This window comes from Sorex araneus, chromosome 3 (assembly GCF_027595985.1).
Source record: "Sorex araneus isolate mSorAra2 chromosome 3, mSorAra2.pri, whole genome shotgun sequence".
In the NCBI taxonomy this organism is placed as follows: Eukaryota; Metazoa; Chordata; class Mammalia; order Eulipotyphla; family Soricidae; genus Sorex; species Sorex araneus.
Genome location: NC_073304.1, coordinates 139123317 through 139148891, shown reverse-complemented (window position 1 = coordinate 139148891; position 25575 = coordinate 139123317). Strand labels below are relative to the sequence as shown.

At 46.1% G+C, this 25575-nt stretch overlaps 1 protein-coding gene across 2 annotated transcripts; it reads right to left on the bottom strand.

Annotated features, from left to right (window-relative positions):
- Positions 1–1143: 1143 nt before the first annotated feature.
- Positions 1144–25557, bottom strand: MGME1 (mitochondrial genome maintenance exonuclease 1). Of its 2 annotated transcripts, XR_008629168.1 has the most exons (6): positions 24707–25557; positions 20483–20702; positions 11722–11854; positions 10351–10604; positions 3937–3994; positions 1144–3343 (listed from the first exon to the last, which is right to left on the bottom strand). XR_008629168.1 is itself a non-coding variant. In XM_004614431.2 (4 exons), exons 1-4 carry the CDS (start codon positions 25209–25211, stop codon positions 10446–10448), a joined length of 1017 nt encoding a protein of 338 aa, XP_004614488.1. In that variant the 5' UTR covers positions 25212–25557; the 3' UTR covers positions 4016–10445. The 2 variants fall into 2 exon arrangements, 1 of the variants encoding a protein (XP_004614488.1); XM_004614431.2 differs by lacking the exons at positions 1144–3343; positions 3937–3994 and having other exon boundaries at positions 4016–10604.
- Positions 25558–25575: the final 18 nt, after the last annotated feature.

The following is a 25575-nucleotide window of genomic DNA, read 5'->3' as shown; positions in this document are numbered from 1 at the left end:
CCGAGCCTGCCAGGAGTGATTACTGAGCACAGAGTCAGGAGAAAGCAATAAGTGGCACTGGGTGTTGCCCTCCAAACGAAACAACCAAATGAAAACAATAACAAGAAAATTCAGACAAATTGAGAGGTACCAGGAAGAAACAGTCACTGGTGCAGCCAAGAGGGCAGTAATTCTGGGTGGAGCAGCCTGCGAGAACCCTTAAGGGCTAAAGTCTGCAGAAGGTGCAGCCGATTACTCCGCTCTGCCTTCCTGCGGCACTGCATGGCTCCCAAATCGCCGCCAGGGGTCGCTCCCGAGCACAGAGCCAGGAGCAGCCCCTGAGCTCTGCTGGGTGGGGCCCAAATTCATCCCTGCTCCCCGCAAAAAGCAGCCGCGATGAAAAGGAGCCCCAGGAAGAGTAATCTGGCAGAAGGACCAGCGAGCCCACAAATCCTTCAGCAGAAGAGAATTTCCAGTCGTGGAGAGGGGCACACTGAGCAGAGATGTGTCTGGGAGAAGCGAGAGTGAGAAGAGAAGAGACGAGGTGTGTGAGAAGCCAGATGACGCCTGACTCAACAGACCGTAAGGAGTTCAGATTTGATGTGAATGAACTTATTAAGATGATGACTTGCATACTGGGTCGCACCCGGCAGGGCCCAGGAGCCACTCCTGGCTCAGTGCTCACGGGTCACTCCTGGCTATGCTTCCTGAAAGGGCCTCACACAGAGCCAGGCAAGTGCTCTACCACTGAACTCCATCCCTACCCATAATTTAGGTTTGTTTTGTTTGGGCCACACCTGGCAATACTCAGGGGTTAATCCTGACTCCACTCTGGGGTCACTAATTATGGGCTTGGGAGACCATTTGGGTGTTGGGGATCAAACCAGGGTAAGCTGCGTGCAAGGCAAGTAAACTACTTTCTGTACTGCCACTTGGGCCCAGGGGTTTGGATTTTACCCTAAGATGGAAGAATGGTATAGAGAGGGAAGCAAAGTCATTCCATTCTTTTTTTCTTTCCAATTTTATTTAAAAATTAAAAAAAATAATTCAAGAAATGTGATTTACAAAGTCACTGATAGCTGAGTTTTAGACAAATAATATTTCAACACTAATCCCACCACCAGGGTCAAGCTCCCTTCCACCAGAGTTCCATACCCATCTCCACCCTCCACCCCTGCCCCATCGGCCTGTCAGCTTGACAGGCACATTACAGAGTTCCAGTGTTGCAACTCAGAAGTCATATTTTTCAGTGCCCCTTTCAAGAAGACTGTTTGGCGAGTAGAAAGCAGTAGCACGGTAGCACTGTCCTCCCGTTGTTAATTGATTTGCTCGAGTGGGCACCAGTAACATCTCCATTGTGAGACTTGTTACTGTTTTTGGCATATTGAATATGCCATGGGGACCTTGCCAGGCTCTGCTGGGTGGGCAGGATACTCTCGGTAGTTTGCCGGGCTCTCCGAGAGGGACGGAGGGATCAAAACCGGGTCAGCTGCGTGCAAGGCAAACACCCTACCCGCAGTGCTACCGCTCCAGCACAGAAAGCAATAAGAAGAGGTGAATCAGAGATCAGCAACTGCAATCACCATGTCAGGGCTTAGCAAACTACAACTGCGGACTGAAGGCGATGGCTGCTGAGAATAGGGTCTAAGAATTAGAATTTTTTTTTCAGGAGCATAGGGGCGAGATTTGGGGCCATACCTGATTATACTCAGAGACTATTTCTGGCTTTCTGCTCAGAAGCGACCCCTGGCAATATTTGCAGGGCCTATGTTCTACTAGATATTTGAAGCAGGGCTGTTGGGATGCAAGCCAGTGCTTTAGGGGCCGGAGTGATGGTATGGCACATAGGGAGTTTGCCTTGCACACGACTGGAACCCTATAAGGTCCCTGATCTGCCAGGAGTGATCCTGAGTGAGAGCCAGGAGTAAGCCCTGAGCACCACTTGGTGGGGCCCCCAAAAAAACAAAACAAAAGCAAGTGCATTCATCCCTGTACTTTAATCTCTGACCTCAGAAATAGTTTTCAGTGGCTGGAGAGATAATACAGAGCGTGCTTGCTTTGCACCCTCACAGCCTGGCTCAAATCCCCACGTGTGGTCCTGAGCACATCCAGGGCTCACTCCTGAGCACACAGGTAGTGCCCAATACCCCTTTCCAGAAAGAACCGTCTTCATGTTCTGAAGTGATTAGGGAAAAAATATTAGGGGCCAGAAAGATAGCACAGCAGGTCGGGAGCTTGCCTTGTGCACAGCCAACTTGGTTTCAATCCCTGGCACCCCATTTCGCCCGTGGAGCCCCGCCAATGAGTGGTTCCCTGAGTGCAGTGCAGGAGCAAACCTTGAGCATTGTTGGGGATGGCCCCAAAACAAAAGTCAAAAGGTTATTTTGTGACACAAAGAATGAATTTTAATTTCAATACTTTTAAATCAAGTGTCATTGGAACACAGTCTCGCCCGAGTATGCACACAGCGCCAGGACTTCTGTTGGGCAGGAGCAGTTGAATAATTGTCTCAAACAATGAGCTGCAAGGCTGAAAACAGTAATTATCTGAACTTTTATGGGACAGCTTGATCCACTCCTGGTCCGGAGGAGGACGATGGTGGCTTGGGAAAGCAGAATGGCGGCGTGGATGCTGAGAGCAAGTCAGAATCAGGCTGTCTGTGCCTTGAGAGCCTTGCTGGAAGGTTCAGATGAGTTGATAAAGAACAGTAACCACTAGTTTGGGCTGGAGCATTTGGGTATGATTTGTAGGTCAAACTGTGACTCTCTGATTCTTGGATTAAAAACACACCAAACCCCAAAAGTCTGCACCTAAGCTGTGACAGAGAATGATGCAGGAAAAGGAAGGATCCACATGTAGAACAGTTCCTTTCATAGCACTGTAGCACTGTTGTCCTGTTGTTCACCCATCTGCTCCAGCGGGCACCAGTAATCTCCATTGTGAGACTTATTGTTACTGTTTTTGGCATATCTAATATGCCATGAGTAGCTTGCCACACTCTGCCATGTGGGCGGATACTGTCGGTAGCTTGCCGGGCTCTCTGAGAGGGACAGAGGAATCAAACCCGGGTCAGCTGCATGCAAGGCAAATGCCCTACCCGGGTGGTCTAGTTAGGATGTGGCGCTCTCCTTTCATAGGCATGATAAAAGTCTGAAGCCTTCCCAAGTGTCTAGCACTGTCGTTTTGGTTTTGGGGTATAATGTCAGCAATCAGGGCTTCCTCCTGGTTCTGTGCTCAGGGACCACTCCTGATAGGATTCAGGATGTTGTGCCAGGGGTTGAACTAGGATAGGCTGTGTGCAATGCAAGAGCCTTCCCCGCTGTTCTCTCTCCAGCTCCTTGCCAGCCCTGTAGACGTGTCTCATCTGCTGGGACGATGACAAACACACTTAAGTTGGCTAAGTGACAGAAAGAGGTAGAATACAAGAGTCAAAGTGACTGGTAAAAGCAGTGGCTCCATAGGAATTCAGGGGAGGACATGGCACCATCAGCTACAAGCAATGCAATTATCTGCCCCCTGCTTTTTAACTTTCAGCCTCAGGTCTATCAGCTTCATCCACTGAACCCCGACCACTGCCCATGCCTGCAGGCCCTGCTCCCGCCACTAGGGGGCAATCCTGCTTTAGAAGCAGATGGAAAGGAATTCTGTGGCAAGTTCAAGTTGGGCACTTACTTCCTGTGACCCAGAGGATGTGTCTGTTTCATGGTTTGAGGATGAAGATGTCTAACATTAATTTTATTTCCACCAATTTTATTCTCTAAGTGCTTATTTATTTACTCACTTATTTGGTTTCGAAGTCACACCCAGTGGTGGTCAAGACTTGCTCCTGGCTCTGAACTCAGGGATCACTCCTGGCGGGGCTTGGGGCCCATGGGGGATGCTGAGGCTGGGAACCTGGGCTGGCCACGTGCAAGGCCAAGTGCCTACCCGCTGTGCTATCGCTCCGGCCGTGCTTACCTACTTAGCCCTCATAAGGTTATGAAGTTGGTGCTGCTCCTGTTTGTCCGCAATGAACCTGGGAAAATCAGACACAGAGAGATCAGGTAACTTGCCCAAGGTCACAAACTAGTAAGTGGCAGGGCCAAAATTTCTGTCCTACTTCTACCACGTTGCACGTCTTGTGTCTGTACCAGAGAAACAGGCTGTTTACTGCACTGTTGGCTGTAGTAGCAGAACATCAGCCTCACAGCCCATTAGCAAGACAATAAAGCATGAGGGAATTAGTCAGATGGTAACTACGTGCAAAATACAGTAGATCTGGAAGCAGTCAGACTAGACTGGTCTTAGAAAAAAACATTGGAGTCACAAAGTACAGGGGATAAGGCTGGGGCACAGCTGGGTGTGGCCGAGCCCCTCCCCTCTGTTCCCCGCCCTACACAGGCTCAAAGAAACAACAAATGTTAACCCAGAGCAAGTAAAAACTGCAAGTACAGGGGTCCAGTAGAACTCAGAGGCTGCGTGCCTGCTTTGCAGGCGTAAGGCGGCTAGTTTGACCCTCCGCACCCCCACCTCTCCACTGTTCAGTGCTATCCTGGTGGCATAGCCTTTAGGTTACCCTATGCCACAATCGTGGGTATGTTCAAGCATCACAACTCAAGTGTGCGAGAGGGCTGGAGCAATAGCACAGCGGGTAGGGCATTTGCCTTGCACGAGGCCGACTGGGGTTCGGTTCCCAGCATCCCATATGGTCCCCTGAGCACCGCCAGGAGTAATTCCTGAGTGCAGAGCCAGGAGTGACCCCTGTGCATTGCCGGGTGTGACCCCCCCCCAAAAAAAAAGCATGTGAGAGAACGAAATGAAAGCGACAGGGGTGAAAAATGCATCTCAAACAACAAAAACTTAAAACCTGAAAGCAAAATTCCTGGAAACCAGCACATAGAGTAAACCCATGGAAGGTGAACGCCACAAGACATGGACAGGGGCTGGAGAAGTAGCACAGCTCACAGGGGCTTGCCTGGCACCTGGGTTAGATTCCAGCACTCCTTATTGTGCCTGAGCACTGCCAGGAGTGATTCCTGAGTGAAGAGCTAGGAATAACCCCTGAGCATTTTGGGTGTGGCCCCAAAAAGCAAACCAACAAAAATAACAAAGACAGGCAACAGACTTATGATGCAAACAAGGTTAGGGAAACAAAGACAAAGGCTTTATTTATTTTATTTTATTTTTATTATTATTTTTATTATTATTTTTTATAATAATTTTGTTGTTGTAAGACAAAGGCTTTGAAGTTGATCTATTATGCTGTATTATTTTGTCACCTGCTTTCTTATCTTTTTGCCACAACCAGTGGTATTCAGGGACCACACCTGGCAGCATCTGTGCTGTTGGGATTCGAACCATGGACCTTAACACAGCTGCGCACAGGCAAATGCCTGAGCCTCTGTATTATCTCCCTGACCCCATCACTCACTTTACCTACCTACCTCTTGAGAACAAAAGGAAAAAACTTCAAACACTGGTTTAATCCAGAACTTCATTTTATGATTGTAAAGACATCATCAAACTAGAAGTGATCGCGTGCAGAGCCAGGAGTAAGCCCTGAGCACCCTAGGGTGTGAACCAAAACAAATATTTTTTTAAATTACTCCCTCTAGAGAATCCCTCTTTATCTGAAATCCTGTTTTATTTCACTGGAGTTTCTAAGATAAATCAGTGAGCTGAGAGGGCAGTGTGGTGCTGCCAGCAAGCCAACCTGTACCTGATGGTGCCTTCAGGCTTCCTGATATACCAGAATTGCTGCTGTGCCTCTGGCCGGACCCCAACAACTCAGAACCAAGTTTTCTGAGAAATTAAATAGCCCAAAGTTAGTTACATTGGAGCCACACCCACAAATCACCTCCAGCTCAGCTATACAAACTCATTTATCAGCCTTGCTTCAGAGACCCATAAATAAATCTCGAAAGAGATCAAATGCCACAGTTAATCTCGAACCTGCAGGAGGCTGAACAGACCAGGATAAATCAGAGGAGGGGAAGGCGCAGGTCCGCCCGGTGCCCTCCCAAGCAGAGCCCCTGACAGCCATTTGCTGCCACAATCCAAAATCACCACCATGTCCCATGGCTGGACTCCACCATCTTGCGAGGGACCTCACTGAGATAAAATCTGCTGAAAATGCAGATATGCAGGTTTTGTGACTGAAGTCACTAGGCTTTTCTGGGGGTCAGGATGAACTACCTCCCCCACCTCCCTATACTTCTGGAAGCCTCAGCAGTCATGTCCACACCCCAGAGCTGCCACCAGTTAAAAAGCTACTCCAGCCTTACCATTCTGATAAAAATACTGAGTGCCCTGAATGAACACGATGATCTCTTAGTACCTGTATTGCAAACCATAATGCACAAAAGGAGAGAATGAGAAAAGTGCCTGCCATAGAGGCAAGCTTTGTGGGAGGGTTGGGGTAGGGGTGGGGGGAGATGTGGGAGCGAATTGGTGGTGGGAAATGTACACTGGTGAAGGGATGGGTGTTGGATCACTGTATGACTGAAACCCAATCATGAACAGCTTTGTAATAGTCTATATCTCATGGATATTCAACAGTAAATTTTTAAAAGATCATTGAGGGGAACAGCACAAAATTAATAACATACATATTATAGGGAATAGCACAAAATTAATAACATACATATTGTAGGATAACATTGGTTTGTCCTTTCTCCTCTGCCACAAGGGGGTTTGGTTTATCAGGTTACACCCGCCCATCACAGTGCTCTCCAGGCACTCCCCTTCCTCTGTGTTTGTCTTAACTTCTCTGCTCTGTTAATCACCAAATCAGACCCTGTTACTTGTAAGGTCAAATCCTTCTAAGGACTCTGGATTTTGTATTTGTCAGTGAAATGTTGCTTTTCTCTTTCCCTTTGCCCTTTGCATAGTTTACTTTAAGCAATGTCTTTTCTGTATGGACACAGGAAGACAATGCTATGCTTTTGTAACTTGGGAGTTGATTAAGAATAATATTAACTCCTGGGCCTAAATCTGTCATATTTACTTGATTTAAGCCTCAGTTGCCCTTAGTTCCTAGCAGCCCCAAAGCAGGGTCCTAACGAAGGGATTTGGATGGACCCAGGGCAAGCTATAAGCTACCCTGGCATCGAAACTGGACTGGCCAAGCACCATAAAACTTATAATGAGAGCACAGTCATGGACAAATACTGTCATAACCCAAAGAGAAATGACTGGACAAGAACCCTGCAGGTATTAGGAAGGGCTAATCTGTCCTGAGGATTGTAGTCTGATATCCACAGTAAGATGTCCCTAGGAGTCCCACCCTATAAGTTTAATATAAAATGACTAGAAAGATTATTAAGAAGTAAATTTAAGATGGCTGTTTAAATGGTTATGGGTTAAGGAAAGAAGTATGCCCTTACATGAAAGTCTGTCCTGGAGCGGATCTCCAGCAAGACGAGATCTTTGTCTCAGAAGAGCTTCCCCAGAAGGAAGGGCTTTACGTATGTTGTTTGTGCTATCTGACCTTTGTGTATCTGCTACCCCAAACTCCTGGAGTTGGGCTCTTCACTAAGGCAGCAGGTCTGGGCGCGGGGAGACTTGCTGTGGGAAAAGTAGGAGACGGGAATGAGGGGCAGTGTGAGACGGGAATGGGCATGCAGCGAGACTGGAATAGGCGCGTGGGGAGAATGGAATAAATGGCGGGACTGAGATTGAATAAATGGCAACCGATCACCAACCAGCTTGGTGACCCTGTTCCTTCCCTCATGAGTCTCTTGGCGGCTGCAGGCCGAGGTGGGGAAGTGTCTCATGGCCATGGACACACTGGAAAAAGCCTACACTGTTAATGAACACACACATATTTTGAAGAGCTGTGACTTCTCTAAAAATCAAATTTGGCTTTCTCCACTTCTGGCCAATTAGTAAAACTAACTTTTGTTAAAATTAACATTTCTTGCAGCTGGAGTGATAGTATGGTGGGTAAGGCGCTTGCTTGCCTTGCATACAGCTGACAAGGACCGATCCTTGGAAGTCTACATGGTCCTCTGGGAGCACTGCCAGCAGTCCTGAGCATAGAGCCAGGAGTAACCCAGCACCACTGGTTGTGGCCCAGAAACAAAAAGATTAACATTTTTTGTCCTCTCAAAGAGTTGGTAGTTAATTGGTGATACCTGAGCTTCAGACACTCCTGGTGTGTGGGTTAGAGGAACCTGCACAGGCTGTACTTTCACTCTTCTCAGACCAACCAGGCTCTCCTAGCCAGACGCTGAGGGTCTCTCACAAACACTTCATACCACCATCAGCTGGGGAAAAGACAGGTTCAAGCAACATTTGTATTTACCCCAGTGAACAGTGTGGAACTCTTTCTGTATCTAGTCCCTACATTCTAGGGTGAAACTTACTAGAATAAATCTGCTGGTGCAATTTTTAATGATCCCACTTGGTTTCTAACTGGAAATCCCAACTACAAATGCTACTTTGAAAACAGTGCCGAAGAATACTGCATCAATACAAGATCTTCCTCAACCCTCCTCTCTCCTTCCTGACTCTACTTATCCAGTCAGCTGTCACAAAGCTCACTTATCACAGCTGCTAGGCCAGTGAAATCATTCAGCAATTAAAAACAAATTCAAGAACAATTTTCAGACTTGTAAAATAAACAAGGAGCCTTATTAACTCAAATCTATTTCTCATACTAATGACAGAAAAAAATGATTGTAGAAGCCTATTTAAAAAAAATATTTTTAATTAAATCACCAAGAGAAAAACATTTACAAAGTTGTCCAGGATTGGGTTTCAGTCATGCAATGTTCCAACACCCGTCCCTTCACCACATCCTATTCACCAGTGTACATTTCCCACCACCAATGTCCTCAATTACCCTCCTCCTACCCCCCCACCCCCAGTCTGCCTCTACAAAGCCTATTTTTGTTCATACATGGCAGTGCTCAGGGGCTACTCCTGGCTCTGTATTACTCCTGGTGGTGCTCAGGGGACCAATGGAACTGGGTGCTCTGCAAGCAAGGCAAGCACCTTACCCCCTGCACTATTTCTCTGGCTCTACCCTTTTACTCCAAGATGGCAAATCTAACTTAAAATGCTAACTCAGGGTTGGGTGCTTTTGCCTTGTACAAAGCCGACCTGAGTTTGATTCCCAGCATGACATATGGTTCCCTAAGTCCTGCCTGAAATAATTGGAAGTGCAGAACCAGGAGTGAGCCCTGAGCACTATCAACAACAATACACCAAAAGCTGGGGCTGGGATAGTAGAGCAGGTAAGGCACTTGCCTTGCATGTAGCCACATACCTGGGTCAATTCCTGGCACTGATCCCCAAGTTCTATCTTCCTTCCCCTATGATCTCCTGAGTACCCCCAGAAGTGATTCCTGAGTACAGAGCCAGTAGTAACCCTGAGCATCACCAGGTGTGGCCCCAAACAAACAAAACACTCTGTAAAACAGCAAACCCTTTTCTAGGGCTATCATGGTCATATGCTTTGGTTTCCCAAACCCAGTGATAATAATTTTTATTATTTATCAAATACAGATAAAGCTATTGGATATTACTGTTTGCCATAACTGAAAAAATTCCACAAATAGTACATTTTCTGTGTGTATATGACCCAGGAACTCAAATCAGAATACAGCCATTAGAATTCTATACTGAGAATTCCACTTTTTGTTTTTGTTTGTTTTATTACTTAGTGCCAGAGATGGAATCAGGGCTCCATGTAGAGCACATGTAAGGCAAGCGCTCTACCATGGACCTACATCCTAAATTTGGGGGGAAATCTGGAGTGGGAAGGGAGAGAAGAGCCAGTTGTATGTTCAAGAGGCAGTACTGATTAAGTGGAAATCCCCTCCCCACAGTGAAATATATAGAGAGCTTCAGTATCTCAAACAGTTCTTAGAAAACTGCACTGGCAGTAGTGGTTTGCTGATACAAGACTTTTCCTCTGCACAGACAGGGTGGTTGCCCCTTCCTGGTGTGCTCTGGGCAAACTCTCACAAGCTTCACTGCCCCTGATCAAGGGCTGGGCATCCTGCCCAGGATACGGAGAGGTCTACAGGGAGTACAAAGACCTGAGCGACATGTCAGTCTGGCTTGCCTTCTTTTCTGCAAAATGAAGTCAGAGGTTGCAGAGTTGGTCTTTTATTTGCTAAAGTCCAGTTCTTTGATCCTAAAACTTTTTTGTTTTTAAGTCTTTTTGATTGCAACAAATTTCAACAAATTAACATTTCCATTTGAAGTGTTGCTCTCAGATCCTGTGGCATTCTCCTTAATTTTGGGGGTGCTTTTTGGGCCAGACCGGTGATGCCCAGAGGGTACTCCTGGCTCTGCTCTCAGGAATCCTGGTGGTTCTCAGGGGACTCTCTGGGATGCTGGGGATCAAACCTGGGTCAGCCGCATGCAAGGCAAGTATTCTACCTGCTGTACAACTGCTCCAGTCATTTCCAAGTGCACAGGCTCTATCTTCCCAAACTCTGAGAGAGTGGCGAGTGGTCTCCCACCAATGTCCTTCCCTAATCTGCTTTCTGAGTATGCTGGTTTTTATTCTTTGTATATTCTTCGAGTCGAAGAAGCCATTTGGTCCAGTACTGGGAGCAGAGCTCTGAATCCATGAAATGTGGGTGGGCAGGGGACCCATCTTTGTAGGCCACCACAATTAAGCCACACTGAACCTAGAAACAAACATAGGGAGAGTCATTGATCCACTTCCTTCTAATCCAGATCAGGACAAGCAGAGAATAATCTAGATCAGTATCTCCTAACTCAGTGTCTAACAAGGCTTGATGAATGACTGCAGGATAAGTAAGAACACAAAGATGACAGACCAGGCCTGGGAGAATGCACTGTGATCATTAAAGAGCCGTTAACAGCGCTGGAGCTATAGTACAGCAGGCAGGGCATTTGCCTTGCGAGTGGCTGACCCGGTTCTACCCCCTGCATCCATATGGTCCCCCGAGTACCACCAGGAATAGTTCCTGAGTGCAGAGTCAAGAGTAACCCATGAGCATTGCCAGGTGTGACCAAAAAAAAGAAAAGGACAATTAACAACCCTGAAAAAGTCCTAGAAGGATGTATAGTGCTTCTTTGGTTGAATTAATTAATTTTGTTAAAAAAAAAATTTGAGAGGCTCTCCCAAGAAGTGTGCAGGGGGTTCAAGACTGCTCTGAATATTAAGGAAAAGGCCCTTTGACTTGGCCCTGGTTGACCCATTGTGCTGGGGCCCATTATATGTGTGCTCAGTACCAAAGAGAGAATCTGGGTCACTGGGCTTACAGGGCAAGCCGTCTCCTCAGGCCCTAGGCGGTACTTCTGGAGCCACACCCAGCAGTGCTCAGGTCTAACTCCTGGCTCTGCACTTAAATCTCTCCAGTCCTGGGGAGGCTCAGGAAAACATGTCTGGTGCTGAGGATCAAAGCCAGGTAGGCTGTATGCAAGGCAAGTGTCCTACCCGCTATACTATTATTTTGGTCCCCTCAGTAGTATTTTGTAAAGTGGCAGATGAACAAGGCCCTGGGTTCAAGTAAGTCATAGGATACAAACAGCAAAAAGCACAGGACTCAAGTAATTTTGTCGTCCCATTGTTCATCAATTTGCTCGAGTGGGCACCAGTAACGTCTCCATTGTGAGACTTGTTACCGTTTTTGGCATATTGGATACACCACGGGTAGCTTGCCAGGCTCTGCCATGCGGGCAGGATACTATCAGTAGCTTGCCGGGCTCTCCAAGAGGGATGGAGGTATCAAGTAACTATAAATAATCAAAAGCAAAGGAAAGAATCTCTGTGCTCACCTGAAAGCTATAGTTGGCATCATGGTTTATGGCACCAATGTAGGCTACAACCTGCAGGGGGTTGTCGAATGTGTTTCGGAGCAAAGGTTTTGGTTTCTCCGATGTCTTCCAGTCAATCACACACAGCTTGCCCCTACAGAAAACCAGAGGAATTCTTTGTAGGCAGTAGTTTAAACACACTCTTGGGTTAAATGTCTTCTTTTGTATTTTTGGTCTGGGGGTGTCAGATCTGGTGGTGCTCAGGGCTTGGGGCCTTGTGCCAGGCCAGAAACCACCTTCAGCCGTGTGCTGTCTTTCAGGCTACTAAGCCGCAAACAAACAGAAAATGAGGAACTCTGCCCTTGCATGGTTTGTCCCTGACCAGGATACCTTGCTTTCAGTTCGCTTCCCCCCACCCCCTCCCAGCCCTCAGCTGCCCCGTCCCTACCCTTTGTTGTAGTAGTTGTGATGATCAGGGTCTAACATCTCAGTTGGCATGTGGAGTTCTGGGGCCAGTGCTCGCCAGAGTTCACATACTTGACCAGGGTACTCAAGCACACCTGGTTGTGGCGTGCTGGTAGTGGCATGCTGCTGGCACTGGGGAGCACAAGCAGTCCACCAGCAGGTGGTGCTGGGCATCCAGTCTGGCTTCACACTTAGAAAATGCTCTTAACATGGAGCTCTCCACAGGCCCCGCTTTACTCCTTTAGCTTTCCCTGCTGTTTCCAGAGTTGTAGGGAAAAGCAGTGTTTGGCCCTCACAACCTGGATGGCTTTGTCAAGCTAGTTCTCTAGGCCCCGTTTCACTCTTTTAGATTTCCCTGCTGTCTTTCAGAGTATGGGAACAAGCAGTATTTGGCCTTCACACCTGGATGGCTTTGTGGACCTAGTTGTTTGCAAGAAGTGCAGGGGGTGATGGGCTCCAACCATCCCTCCTTCCCCCCATCCTTTACTACTTTGCTGAATTTATCCATTAATACTATCAGAGTTTTGTGGAGATTGGTTGCTCTGCTTTTGAGCCATACCTGGCAATGCTCAGGGATCCCTCCTGGCAGCTCTTGGGCCCATATGGAGTGACAGGGATTGAATCTGGGTTGGCGCATGCAAGACAAGTGCCCTACTAGCTCTACTAGCTCTCCAGCCTTGGTAGATTTTTTTTTCCTTTAGTTTGGGGACACACTTGGAGAGTTAGGTAACTACTGCTGGCATTCTAGGGAGAACATGCGGTGCTGGAAAATGTATCCTGATGCAAAACATGCACACAGCCTTTGGGAGATTTGTTTTAGGGTGCTGAACTTAGAACTGGAACATCATATCCCCGGGAAGACTAGAGATAATTTACTTCCTCCTCCTCCATTTGAATGTTTATTTCTTTATCTAGCTTTCTTTGCCCTGGACTAAAATATGCAGTATTCTGCTGAAAACAAGACCAAGAGCAGACTGCCTTGGGGCCTGAGGGCGACAGGCTCTGCCTCCCAGGTTTCTAGTCCTGGCTTGATCCCAAGCACCCCATATTGTTCTCAGAGTCTTACAGGAGTGATCGCTGAGCACAGCCAGGTGGACAACCCCCACCCTCCAAAGGGGAGGCAGCCTTGCCTTATTTCTGATCTTAGAAAAAGAACTTCCAATCTTCTATCATCATTAAGCGTGTTGTTTGTCAAGAGTTTATCCTGATGGGTAGGTTAACATCTTTCTAGACTGCTGATTCTGAGACTGAAGTCCCAAAAGGTCCATTGAATAGTTAAGAGACTTTTGGGAATCACCAAGAGTCAGTCCACTTACCTTATCACCCATCTGATATCTGCAACTGCCAAGTATAAAATTCCAATAGGATGGAAGGAGTGGGGAATCTGACACTCAAAAAAGTTACATGGTGAACAGGAGCAATAGTACAGTGGGTAGGGCATTTGCCTTGCATGAGGCCTATTGGATATTGACCCGGACTTCATCAGTGACTTGCCCCTTTTCCTCCTCCCAGAGAAACTTACAGTGTTCTTGAGAGCACCCTAATCCCCTTGGTTTATCTTTAACCTTTCCTTTGTGCTTTATCTCTCATTGCCACAATTCCCCAAGTCAGGGTTAGTCACTTATAAGTCAAACTTTCTGGTAATTCTGGACTTTGTATTTATAGCAAATTAATACTTTCCTATATTTCCTTTAGCCTTTACATATTTTACTATATAGCAATGTTCTTTGCTAAACACAAAGTCCATTAATGCTATGCTCCTAATATTTGGGAGTTGACTGGCTCTGAAATATACCTACTCTTAGGCATCCATCATAATTACTTGACTCAGGCTTCAGTTGCTGTAGTTCCTAACACCCCACAAGGGAGGTCCCACTGTGGGACTGGGATGGACCCAGGGTGAGTGGTGAAGCTACCTCGGTATTGATATGGAACAGTCTAGAAAGGATAAAAGCATGGTCTTGATGCAAGCTGTTATGACTTAAGAGTCAGGACCCCCATGGGGAAGGAAAAGTTGAACCAGCCTGAGGACTTAGTCTGGGATTTACGGTAAAAGACTTGCTTGCCCTTGGAGCCCAGAGAACTAAGTTTTGGAATCTGTCTTACTGTGTTTATCCAAGTAACTGCAAGTATTAATAAGAAATAAACTTGTTTAATATGTACAACTAAAAGGAAAGAGAAAAAGCAATATAGATGTCCCTGGGAGACAGGATGTCTCATTGAGTTAATCCCAAGAAAATTGCCTCCTCCAAAATGTTTTACCTTTGCAAATGATCAATCTCACCTACGTGGAGTCCTATACCTTGAATGGCCTCAGCTGTTCTCTAAGTATGCCAGCAGCTCTGCATTAAACAGGCCATTCTGACCATCATCCGGAGTCCCTGTCTTTGTTCCTCTGCTGGGGAGGCAGCTCTCAGCCATTGACGCACGCATCACCCCACCACACTTTTTGAACTTATAAGGCCAACCCAGGTTCAATCCCTAGTATCCCATTTGGTCCCCTGAGCACCACCGGAGGAATTCCTGAATGCAGAGACAAGAGTAAGCCCTGAGCATCGCTGGGGCTGGGTGTGGCCCCAGACCAAACCAACCAACCGAAAAAGTGACATGGACTCCCACCCCCAACCCCACCCCAGTATCCCTAATTGTAAGATACCTTTATGCTGGAAATTTTTAGAGCAGGAATCAGGGCTCATTTGTACTTCTGCATACAGTTGATATTAATTAAATGCCTGTGTCTTTGAACCCAGCTTTGGTTTCTGAGCAAGAGAACTTCTGAAGCAACATGATGCTTAATCCTTTATGATGGGGAATTGTGAAAATAGATATAGCTACAATTCTCTGTCAACTGTGAAAGGAAAGGAGTTACAAAGAAATTTGTAAAAGGAGATACAAAGAAATTTGAAGGTTTTGAATCTCAAACTACAGAAAAGTTGTTTCCCTGACACTCTACAGAGCTGCCCCATACTCTCATGGGTACACTTTGGGGAACATTTTCCATCGTGTCGCTCAAAGACAACCTGGACAAAGAACTCAAAGAGGACATCACACTCAATCCTGAGAAGTAAAGCTCAGAAGAGTTTTCTGGACAGTGGAGACTCAGTGAGGATGAGTGAAATAGACCTCAGAGAGGGGAAGGGGCCAGAGAGGTAGCAGAAGGGTGGAGGTACTTACCTAGTACAAGGCCCCATCCCAGTGTTATCCCTGCAATGGATATGGTACCCTGAGTCCTGTAGGAGTGGTCTCTGAGCATAGTTCCAGGAGTTAACCCTGAGCGTCACCAGATCTGACTCCCTCCCCCCAAACCAAAAATACAAAAGAAGACATTTAGCCCAAGAGTGTGTTTCTTTAAACTACTGCCTACAAAGAATTCCTCTCGTTTCTCTGTATGGGCAAGCTGTGTGTGATTGATTGGACAGCATCTGAGAAACCAAAACCTTTGCTCCAAAATACATTCAACAACCCCTGCAGGTTGTAGCCTGCATTGGTGCCATAAACCATGATGCCAACTATAGCTTTCAGGGGAGCACAGAGATTCTTTCCTTTGCTTTTGATTATTGATAGTTACTTGAGTCCTGTGCTTTTTGTTATTTGTGTCCTATGGCTTATTTGAACCCAACCTTGTTCATCTACCACTTTACTACCACAAAATACTACCTAGGGGGCAGGAGCAACAGTACAGCAGGGTTAGAGAGACAGTACAGCAAGTGAGGAGCAGATACAATCCTTAGCACCACAGATGGCCCCTGACCCTGCCCAGGATGACAACTGAGCACGGAGCCAGGAGTAAGCAAACAAAAAAGAAATGACTGTAGAAAAGGAAACTCAAGACGGAGATGGCTCAAAGGGCTGGAGCACATGCTCTGCACTCAGGACCTCTGGCACTACCCAGTCACCTAGTGCTTGGAGTCGCTCCTGAAAATCTAGCCAGGAGCGGGCCCTCTCCCCAATAAAAGAGTGTGCAAAAATATTTTGATCCTGGGGATAACACGGTTAAGGCAAAAATGAAGAACAACAACTTCTTACTGCAGTCCCAGATAAGGCAGAGGTCACCACATTCCTACTCGGCAGGAACTTCTCAATGTAATGCGCTAGGAAGCTGCTGACTGGTTAAAAGAGCTGGAATACATGAATTTTCTAATTCCTGTTATTTTTCCTTAATATGTTATTGTTCTGGGAATCCTCCTGTAGGAGACTCCTCTTATAATCTGGAAGCTTCCCTTAACTCTTTCTTTCCCTTTCCCCAAATAAAGTCTTTTCTCAATTTGGGGAGGAGAGGAGGAAGTTACTGTTCTGTTTTTATCTGTTTTTAAAACCTGTTTTGTTTTGGGCCACACCCGTCAATGCCCAGGGCTTACTCCTACGGGATCATTCCTGGCAGGCTTGGGAGACCACATGGGGTGCTGGGAATAAAACCTGGGTCGGCCATGTGGAAGGCAAATGCCTTACCTGCTAAACTATGGCTCCAGCCCCCAGTTCTGCTTTTTTCTTTCATTTACTAAGTCATTTGAGGATGACAGTTAGGTACTCTGAGCTACAATTTAAGACTCATTCTCTCTTCTTATGTATATGCAAAATTTTGATTAATTTAATAGTGATGCAAACAACATGTTACAGAGATTCCCAAATTGATTTGCCTACTGCCCCTTTGCAGAAAAAACAAAACTCACTCAGACCTTCTAAAAGCAAAAAGGGCTGGAGAGATATAGCACCGTGGTTAAAGTGCGTGCAGCTGACCCAGGTTTGATTTCTGGTACTGTATATGAACCCCACCAGGAATGATCCTGGAGCACTGAGGCAGGAGCAAGCCTGAGCACAGCTGGGCGTGTCTCCAAAACTTAACCCCACAGTGATTAAAGTAAACAGAGAGCACCTGCCCCACCTGTTGTGTGCTTCTCTCTTTTTGTCTTTTGGGCCACACCTGACACTGCTCTGTGTTCTCAGGAACCATATGTGGTTCCAGAAATCCAACAGGAATGGATGCTGCACAAGGCTTAAGCCCTGTACCATCTCTGCAGTCTTACTCTTAACTTAAATGGCAACACAGCAGTAATTAAAAAACAGTAGCACACGAGACTACTACCATCTTACCAGATCTTTCCAGCACCCCCTAGGGAGTGATATTACTCTCTTTGGAAAACGTTGTGTTATAACAACATACTTGAAAATAATTTAAATAAGCAAATTAGTGGTTACCTTAAGTGAAGGGAATGGGAAGAAATATAATTAGGTAAAAGGGTCAATTGTATGGTGAAGGACAGAACTGGATTTCTGAATTTAATGTAGCATAGCAGATGTTGATACTTTTGCTTGTTTTGGGGCCATATCTGGCAGTGCTCAGGGCTTAAGCCTGACTTAGTGCCCAGGAATCATGTATGGCAGTGCCCAGAGGACTATATATGGTGTGGGGAATTAAACTGGGGTTGGCTGTGTGCAAACCTTAACCTCTGTACTCTCTCTCTGGCCCCTTGTGTGTTTGTTCATAATTTATATGAAAAATGCTTGGTATCTAGAACTCCTTATAGGCCCTGAGTAGAACTGATTATATATGACTCCCTTAGTCAATTGAAAGGGAAGTCACAATTGTAAGCACGCAGATTTGAGGTAGCTATCCTGTAAAATTATTAGAAGGTGTTGCGCATTTCTCTCTCTTTTTGTTTCTGGGCCACACCTGACTGTACTCTGTGTTCTCAGGGAACCATATGTGGTTCCAGAAATCCAACAGGAAGGGATGTTGCACAAGGCTTAATTAAGCCCTGTACCATCTCTGCAGTCTTACTCTTTAACTTAAATGGCAACACAGCAGTAATTAAAAAACAGACCGAAAACTTCTGTAAGCTGAGAGTTCCTATCAGTATCAAGTATTTCCTGGAAGCCAGGAAGAGCTGATTTCTCAGGGCCAACAGAACAAAATACTATTTGGGAAACAAGAAAAAAAAAATGTAGTAATGAATTGGATCTTAGGGCTTGAGGGAGAAGAAAAGGGACATGCTGGAAAAAAAAAAAGGTCACCCTAGGGATACTGAAACTTTGTTTTGTTTATTTTTGGGGGGTCACATCCAGGAAGTCAGGGGTCACTACTGGCTCTACACTAAGGTATTACTCCTGGTGATTGGGGGATCATCTGAGATGGTGGAGATTGAATCTGGGTTGGCCACGGGCAAGGCAAACTCCTTACCCAGGTACTATCTCTCTAGCACCTGAATACTGAAACTTTGGAACAGCAATCTGTAATAATCCTGGCTCTTCCTCCTGTTTTGGTCCTTATTTCTTCAAACTCTATTCTTGAGTTAAAAAAGCAAACAAACAAACAAACAAGGGGGCTGGAGAGATAGCACAGCGTGTAGGGCGTTTGCCTTGCACTCGACCAACCCGGTTCGATTCCCAGCATCCCATATGGTCCCCTGGGCATAATCAGGGATAATTCCTGAGTGCAGAGCCAGGAGTAACCCCTGTGCATCACTGGGTATGACGTAAAAAACAAAACAAAAAAAACCACCACAACAACAACCAAAAAACACATGCCTGGGCCTCAGAGTATAGGAAGGAGGGCAAAATAGGAAAGAAATTGGGGGGAGGTGGACGCGAAGAAGTAGATGGAAGCAGAGCAAAGGCCAAGGGGATCAGAGCACATCAGTGGTGTAAAGGAGAGGGATAGCTAAATATCTAAACCACAGTCAACAACACTGAAATGAACAGGTGCAAACATCAACAGCCAAACTTATAAATGTGCCTTTCAAGGTGGCAGAATGGGGGTGGGGTGAGTGGGAGGAAACCTGGGAACCCTGGTGCAGGGAAGAAGACACTGGTGCTGGGAATGGTGCTGGAACACAGTATGTCTAAATACCCAGCTACGAATAATGGTGGAGGCACAGCATGGTCAAAGCAGTCACAGACTACTTGGCAGAGCACTGCAGCGTTCCCAGGAATGGAGACTGCCCACAAGCACGGTTCCTACTGTCTGCAGTCTTGCAGTGTCACCACAGCCTGCACTCGCTGAGTCTCCTTTGAAAATTGACGCTCATGCTGGTTTACACGTTAATTTTTTTTTTGCTTTTTGGGTCACACCCGGCAATCAATGCATAGGGGTCACTCTTGGTTCTGCATTCAGGAATTACCCCTGGCGGTGCTCAGGGGACCATATGGGATGCTGGGAATTGAACTCGGATTGGCCGCATGCAAGGGAAATGCCCTACCCGCTGTGCTATTGCTCCAGCCCCTACACATTAATCTTAGGGACTTTTTTGGTTTTGCTGTTATTTTGTTCCTACACATAGCCCTTCCTCTTGGCACTAAACCACCTTTGTCTGCTCTCCAGCTACCAAATTTGCTGAAATTAATGAGTGCTGTGTCTGACTGATCTGCAGCAGAGAAACTGTAAATTGTGATGCTTCAATAAAACTCTTAAAAGATAAGACTGGGGAGATAGTAGAGCAGGGAGGGCATTTGCCTTGTACAAGGTCAACCCACGTTTAATCTCCAGTATCCCATATGATCCCCAGGGCCTGCCAGGAGTGATCCCTGAGACTAGAGCCAGAAGCTGGCTGGATGTGACCACAAAACAAACAACAAAAAAAATTAAATTAAAAAAGTAAACCCACATGGGTTTTCAGAGGCTACATCTTGAATATACACGAGGTTTTTCTTTGGGAGGGTGGGGAGAATTTGGGCCACACCAACTGACATTCAGGGGCTACTGCTGGCAATGCTCTCAGATGTAGGTCCTGCAAGTATTTAGGGGACCCATGTGGTGCTGGGGTCAAACCTGAACCTACTGCATGCAAAGTATGCAGTTAGCCTACGGAGTTATCTCTCCTGCCCCTGAAGTAAGAGGTTAAGAAAAGTATCAGGTGGGGCTGGGGGTGGGTAGGATGGGGGGGGGGGGGAGTATTATTTGACAGCAGTGTCTATTCTACTCTGCATTGTTACCTCCATATTTACAATTATTATTACTGTTACTATTGTTATTATTATTGTTACTATTATTGTCATATTCCAGGCTTTGTGCTCTGGGGTTGCTCCCTGGTGTTCAGGGGACTATGAGATTCCCAGGATCAAATCCAGGCAAAATATGTCCTGAGCAAATTGAGCTATCCCTCCAGCCCCACGTCCACTTTTTTAATGGCACCACTCAGCAATGCTCAGAGGTTACTCCTGGCTCTGCATTCAGGAATCACTCCTGGAGGGCTCCGGGACCATCTGGGGTGCAGGGAATGAAACCCAAGTCAGCCATATACACCGTACCTGCTGTACTATATCTCCACCCCCTCTACCACCTCCACATTTTAATAGGGGAGAAAAAAGATCCAATACTTACTGATACTTGGCCACACAGTCCAGCAGACCCACATATTTTAAGGTTTCATGTTGAACAGCACTTTCAAGAGCTTGTACTCCACTGACATCTTTTAGAATGTGCTGGACACTCTCAATGTATCCAGATTCAAAAAGCTTTTCATCTTTCTCTTTCTCGGTCCCCTGGGGTGAAAGTAGGCTTTCCAAGGCTTTATGGAACTGTTTCCCTTGTAAGAATATGTCTGAAAAAAAAATCAGGGTAAAAGGATAATAAGAACCAATTTAAAGCTAGAGTTGAAAAACAAATACTCTAAAAAACTGTTGTGTGTTGTGGGACTTGATGAGGAAGAGATGGAAAAGAGGTGATCTGCAATTCTATTTTTTCAGGGTGAGGTCACCCTAAAGACAAGGACTTCTGTCCTGAACTTGTTTTTTCTTATACACTTTTAACAGTAGGATAGAAACATTTAACAAATGCAAGAACACTACCCATTCATTAGCAGCTGCCTCCTGGTAAGGGAAGGAGAGAAAGGGGGCTGTTGTCGTGCTAAGCAGTAGTCCAGCACTTTCAAAATATTAACTTTCAAATACAACAAGCTGCAAGATATGGATCATTAGCCCCATTTTAATGAATGAGGCCTAGGCAATCTGCCATAGAGCAAAATGCTGGACAAGCAGCTTGGCACCAAAGTCTGTGCTCATTCCCATCCACGCACAGCAGAGAGAAGGCACAGGCTTGGGGGATGATCCTACTGAGAGACATAGAAACAGAGTAGGAACCAGATTTGCTTGGAGATAGATCCACAGTAAGGAAACAATTTCACCTAATGAGGGAATACCCAAATTTATTTGGTGCAGTTGGATTTCTGAGCATATAAGAAACTTGTAAAGAGATTTAGCATCGGTGTCACTAAAACCCAGGGAAAGCAGTACTGTATTCATCTACAAGACTAGCGTAATGGAGAGAAACATAAACATGATAAAAACAGGAAGAAAAAAATTTTATTAAGTGTGACACAGATAGCTCATTTTCCACTGTGGTCTTAATTCTTGGCTAGATTCTTCATGAAATTGAGTGCTGATCACTTAGACTGCAAGGCTCAATTCATTAAATATTATTTAATGTGTCAAAATATATTTAAGAAGACTTGGGGCCAGAGTAAGGTCCTTGCTTTGCATGCATGCAGCTGACCCAGATTCGACCTCGAGCATCCTATGTGGTCCCCCAAAACCCTGAGACTTCTGGGTGTGGCTCAACCCTTCCTGGACCCCATGAAAGAATATTCAAGATTTACTGCTGAAAGCATGAAGTCAGTGTATTTATTCAACCTTTTTTTTGGCGGTGGGGAGTTGTTTGTTTGTGGGCTACACCTGGCAGTGCTCATGGCTTACCCCTCACTATCATTTAGGGATCACTCCAGATTGGTTTTGGGGTACCATATATGGAGCCAAAGATTGAACCACATTGGTTAGGTGCAAGACAAGCACCCTACCCAAAGTATTGTCACTCTGACCTTACTTTTTTTTTTTTTTTTTTGTTTTTGGGTCACACCCGGCGATGCACAGGGGTTACTCCTGGCTCTTCACTCAGGATTTACCTCTGGCGGTGCTCAGGGGACCATATGGGATGCTGGAATTAGAACCCGGGTCGGCCGCATGCAAGGCAAACGCCCTACCCGCTGTGCTATCGCTCCAGCCCCTGACCTTACTTTTAAAGGAATGAAAAATGTCTCCAAGTCTCAGATGGAAAAAAAAAACACACCAAAAAACTAACCCACCGAACAACAAAACTTGACTTTGCAGTACTGACTCAGAACTGGCAGGATATATAATACATATGCTCCTGTTTTGTTTTAGGGTCACACCCAGCAATGCTCAATGGTCACTTCTGCTAGTACTTGGGAGACCATATGCAGTGCAGGGGAACGAAGCAGGATTATACAAGGCAAGCCCTAACCCCTGGACTATCTCTCCCGCCCTCAGCCTTATCCGGGATTTCGGAATTCCCACACACTGGAATTCCCAGTTCAGAAAATTAAAAAGAACTTCTCATGAGGAAATAAGTCAATTCTAAATTTTAGTGGTACCAAAAATAATTATGCCACTAAAAGAATTTTTATATACCACTTGATTAGAAATCAGAGAATAGTTTACTATTTGTTATGAACTAGCTTAAGAAGATAGTTAGCCCCTGCAAATATTCATATAGCTGAGAAATGTTTACTTGGGGGGCCACACCCAACGATGCTCAGGGCTTACCCAGCATAATCAATATTATGCTATTAGAATAACTTATTTTAGGTACTAACTAAATAACTTCATAAAACCACCTTCCTGTGTGCAAGACAAATGACCTACCTACAGCACTATCTCCTCGAGGAATACATTTTTATTTTTACTAAATTTTTTTTGGGGGGTGGTGCAGGGGGCTAACTCAGCAGTGCTAGGAATCACTCCCAGCAGGGTTTGTGGAACCATGCTGGAGATCTAATCCAGGTTGGTTTCATGCAAGGCAAATAATTGCTGTACAATTTCTCTATCAAGAATTTTTTTTTTATGGTGGTGCCTGGGGTCAACCCCCCAGGGCCTCATTCATGCAAGACAATTGTCCTACAATTGACCTATACCCCAGGCGAGTTTTTAAGAATGTAAGCAGAAGTCATTTTTGCCTTATCTAGGTACCACCTACATCATAATTTAAGTCAAGATGAGAGACAGTACAGTGAGTCAAGCCTTGCATGAGGTCAACCTGGGTTTGATCCCCAGCACTACATATAGTCCCCAGAGCCCTGCCAGAAGTATCCCTGAACACAGAGCCAGGAGGAGGCCCAGAGCAGAGTCAGGGCTGCTTCAGCAAAACAAAAACAAACACCCCAAACCAGACAAACCAGTCCTCAGTTTTCTCTTAAAAAACATGCCTTTTATGGGGCTGGAGCCATAGCAGAGCGGGTAGGGAGTTTGCCTAGCACGCAGCCGACCCGGGTTCGATTCCTAGCATCCCATATGGTCCCCGGAGCACCGCCAGGAGTAATTCCTGAGTGCATGAGCCAGGAGTAACCCCTGAGCATCGCTGGGTGCAACTCAAAAAGAAAAAGCTGTTTAATGTACCCGTGCATTCTTGCCCCCCCACCCCCTTTCCTCACAATAAATACTTGTTCACTTAAAAAGAAAAGTGTTTGTGGGGTTTGAAAATTCAACAGAGGAGATCTGGTTTCAATCCCCTCTACCACATAGCACTGCCAGGAACAAGTCCCAATCATTGGGTGAACCCAGAGTAGCTTCTGAGCACTGCTGGAGGTCGCCCCAAACCCCACCACCAATAAACTAGATCCGTGTACCTCTAGAGGCATGTGATTAATGTAGATGGACAGGAGCCGACAAACTACCCATTCTAAAGCTCTTTCCTTTTCTCTTGCTTCTGAATGAATCATGATTTGGGGGCCACACCTGGTGGTGCTCTGGGCTTGGAATAACCTGGTTCTGCGCCCAGTGATCACTGCTGGCAGGGCTCAAGGGACCATATGTTGTGCTGGGGATCAAACACAAGCTGGCTGCAGGCAAGGTAGTGCCTTAGCTGCTGTCCTATCTCTTTGGTCCCTGAATTCTGTTTTAAGGAAGCTACTCTTTTCACTGGTCCAGGAGGTTAGTAAATAAAAGGCTAAAGTTTTTCTCAGTTCCTAAATCAAGAACATCTGATTATCCCAGTTTATCCAGGGCTACTTACTGATTAAGTTGTTTGAGTTAGTCCTATGCAAATAGAACACTAGATTCTGAATAAGTTAACTAGAATTTCTTTATCAAGCGATTAACTCTTCCATAATGAAAGAAAAGTTACTTCTAGGGGCCAGAGAGATAGTATGATGGGTAAGGTGCTTGCCTTGCACATGGCTGAACTGGATTTGATCCCTGAACACTGCCAGGTCTGGCCCAAAAACCAAAAAAAAAAAAAAGAAAGAAAAAAGTCAGTTCTGCTACTAAGGCTTGTAAATTATAAAAGAAGTCTAATCAAAGTACTTGATTCTCTGTGATTCAACTTCATCTGTGAACAGAGAATTAAACATTGTCACTCACTCAGTTGTCATAAGGATAACATTATGCAAATAAAGTGCTATTTAAGGATAATTATACTTTTAAAGTAGTTCCTCACTAGTTAAGGTTAATAAAAAAAAAACTCATCTATTCTTATGCCACTTGTGCTTGTTCTAATACAGTAATCATAAATAATGAAGACTGAAAAAAAAATTACTTGAAGTGTATTCTGCAAAGCCATCTTCTCCCAGTTCCAGAATCATGCGCTGCTTCCACCGCTCCAAATAGAAAATCTGCTCCGAGGTCATGGTCTGCTGAAGGATCCGGGTTACACTCGGTATAGCATTCCTTTGCAAAGGTATTTTCAAGGGACTTGCAGGCTCACTCGCTGAATTCGGTTTCCTACTTCTCTCTGGATTGAGAAAAGGAAACCAATTCTTCGGGGCTTTCGCTGCCTCTTCTTTCCCGGGGGGCTTGCACTTACTCACAGGCCCGTAGAGCAAAGCATCCTCCTTGAACAGCGACTCTGGGGTCTGGGCCTGGCCTCTGAAGGACAAGACAGACCGAACTAAATGAGAGTATTTTTCTTGATCCACTTTTTCATAAGGGTTCGCTTTTTTCTTCCGGTCACACAAACAACAGGAAGTGGAAAAACGCCCCAGTGGGGCCAGTCCTGGCCTCTTGGAGCCGCTCAGCAGCCCGAACAGGGTCTGCAGCGCCATCTTTCCAGAAGTTTCCCCCACCTCCCTTTAACCTTTTCTTGCAAACGCCGTGTTCGACACCAACCACGTGCGTTGGGACACACGCAAGAGCCTCCCGGGCGCGTGCAAGCTGTAGGGACTAGTTTGCAGGGACCCTCGCCCGCTGTGTCACGGCCGCGGGGCGCGCCCTGGGGTGGTCGGCGCGGCCGGGGTGACACGCAGCCCGACTGAGGGCCCCGGGGGCATCTACGAGGGGGGTCCTGCGGGGCCGCGGGGCGCCTTCGCGGTTACTCCGGCAGACCACGCGTCGAGACCCTGGGAGGCCCCGTGAGGTTGAGGTGGCAGTGGCGGCCTGCGGCGGGGACCGTGGCCCTCCGGGGGAGCA

Excerpts from the sequence above, each read along its gene's own strand:
- MGME1 (XM_004614431.2), bottom strand. The coding sequence starts at position 25,211 with ATGGCGCTGCAGACCCTGTTCGGGCTGCTGAGCGGCTCCAAGAGGCCA. Across the intron at positions 11,855-20,482 it reads GACTGTGTGGCCAAGTATCA|GGGCAAGCTGTGTGTGATTG; the intron begins GTAAGTATTGGA and ends GGTTTTCTGTAG. Across the intron at positions 10,605-11,721 it reads ATGCCAACTATAGCTTTCAG|GTTCAGTGTGGCTTAATTGT; the intron begins GTGAGCACAGAG and ends GTTTGTTTCTAG.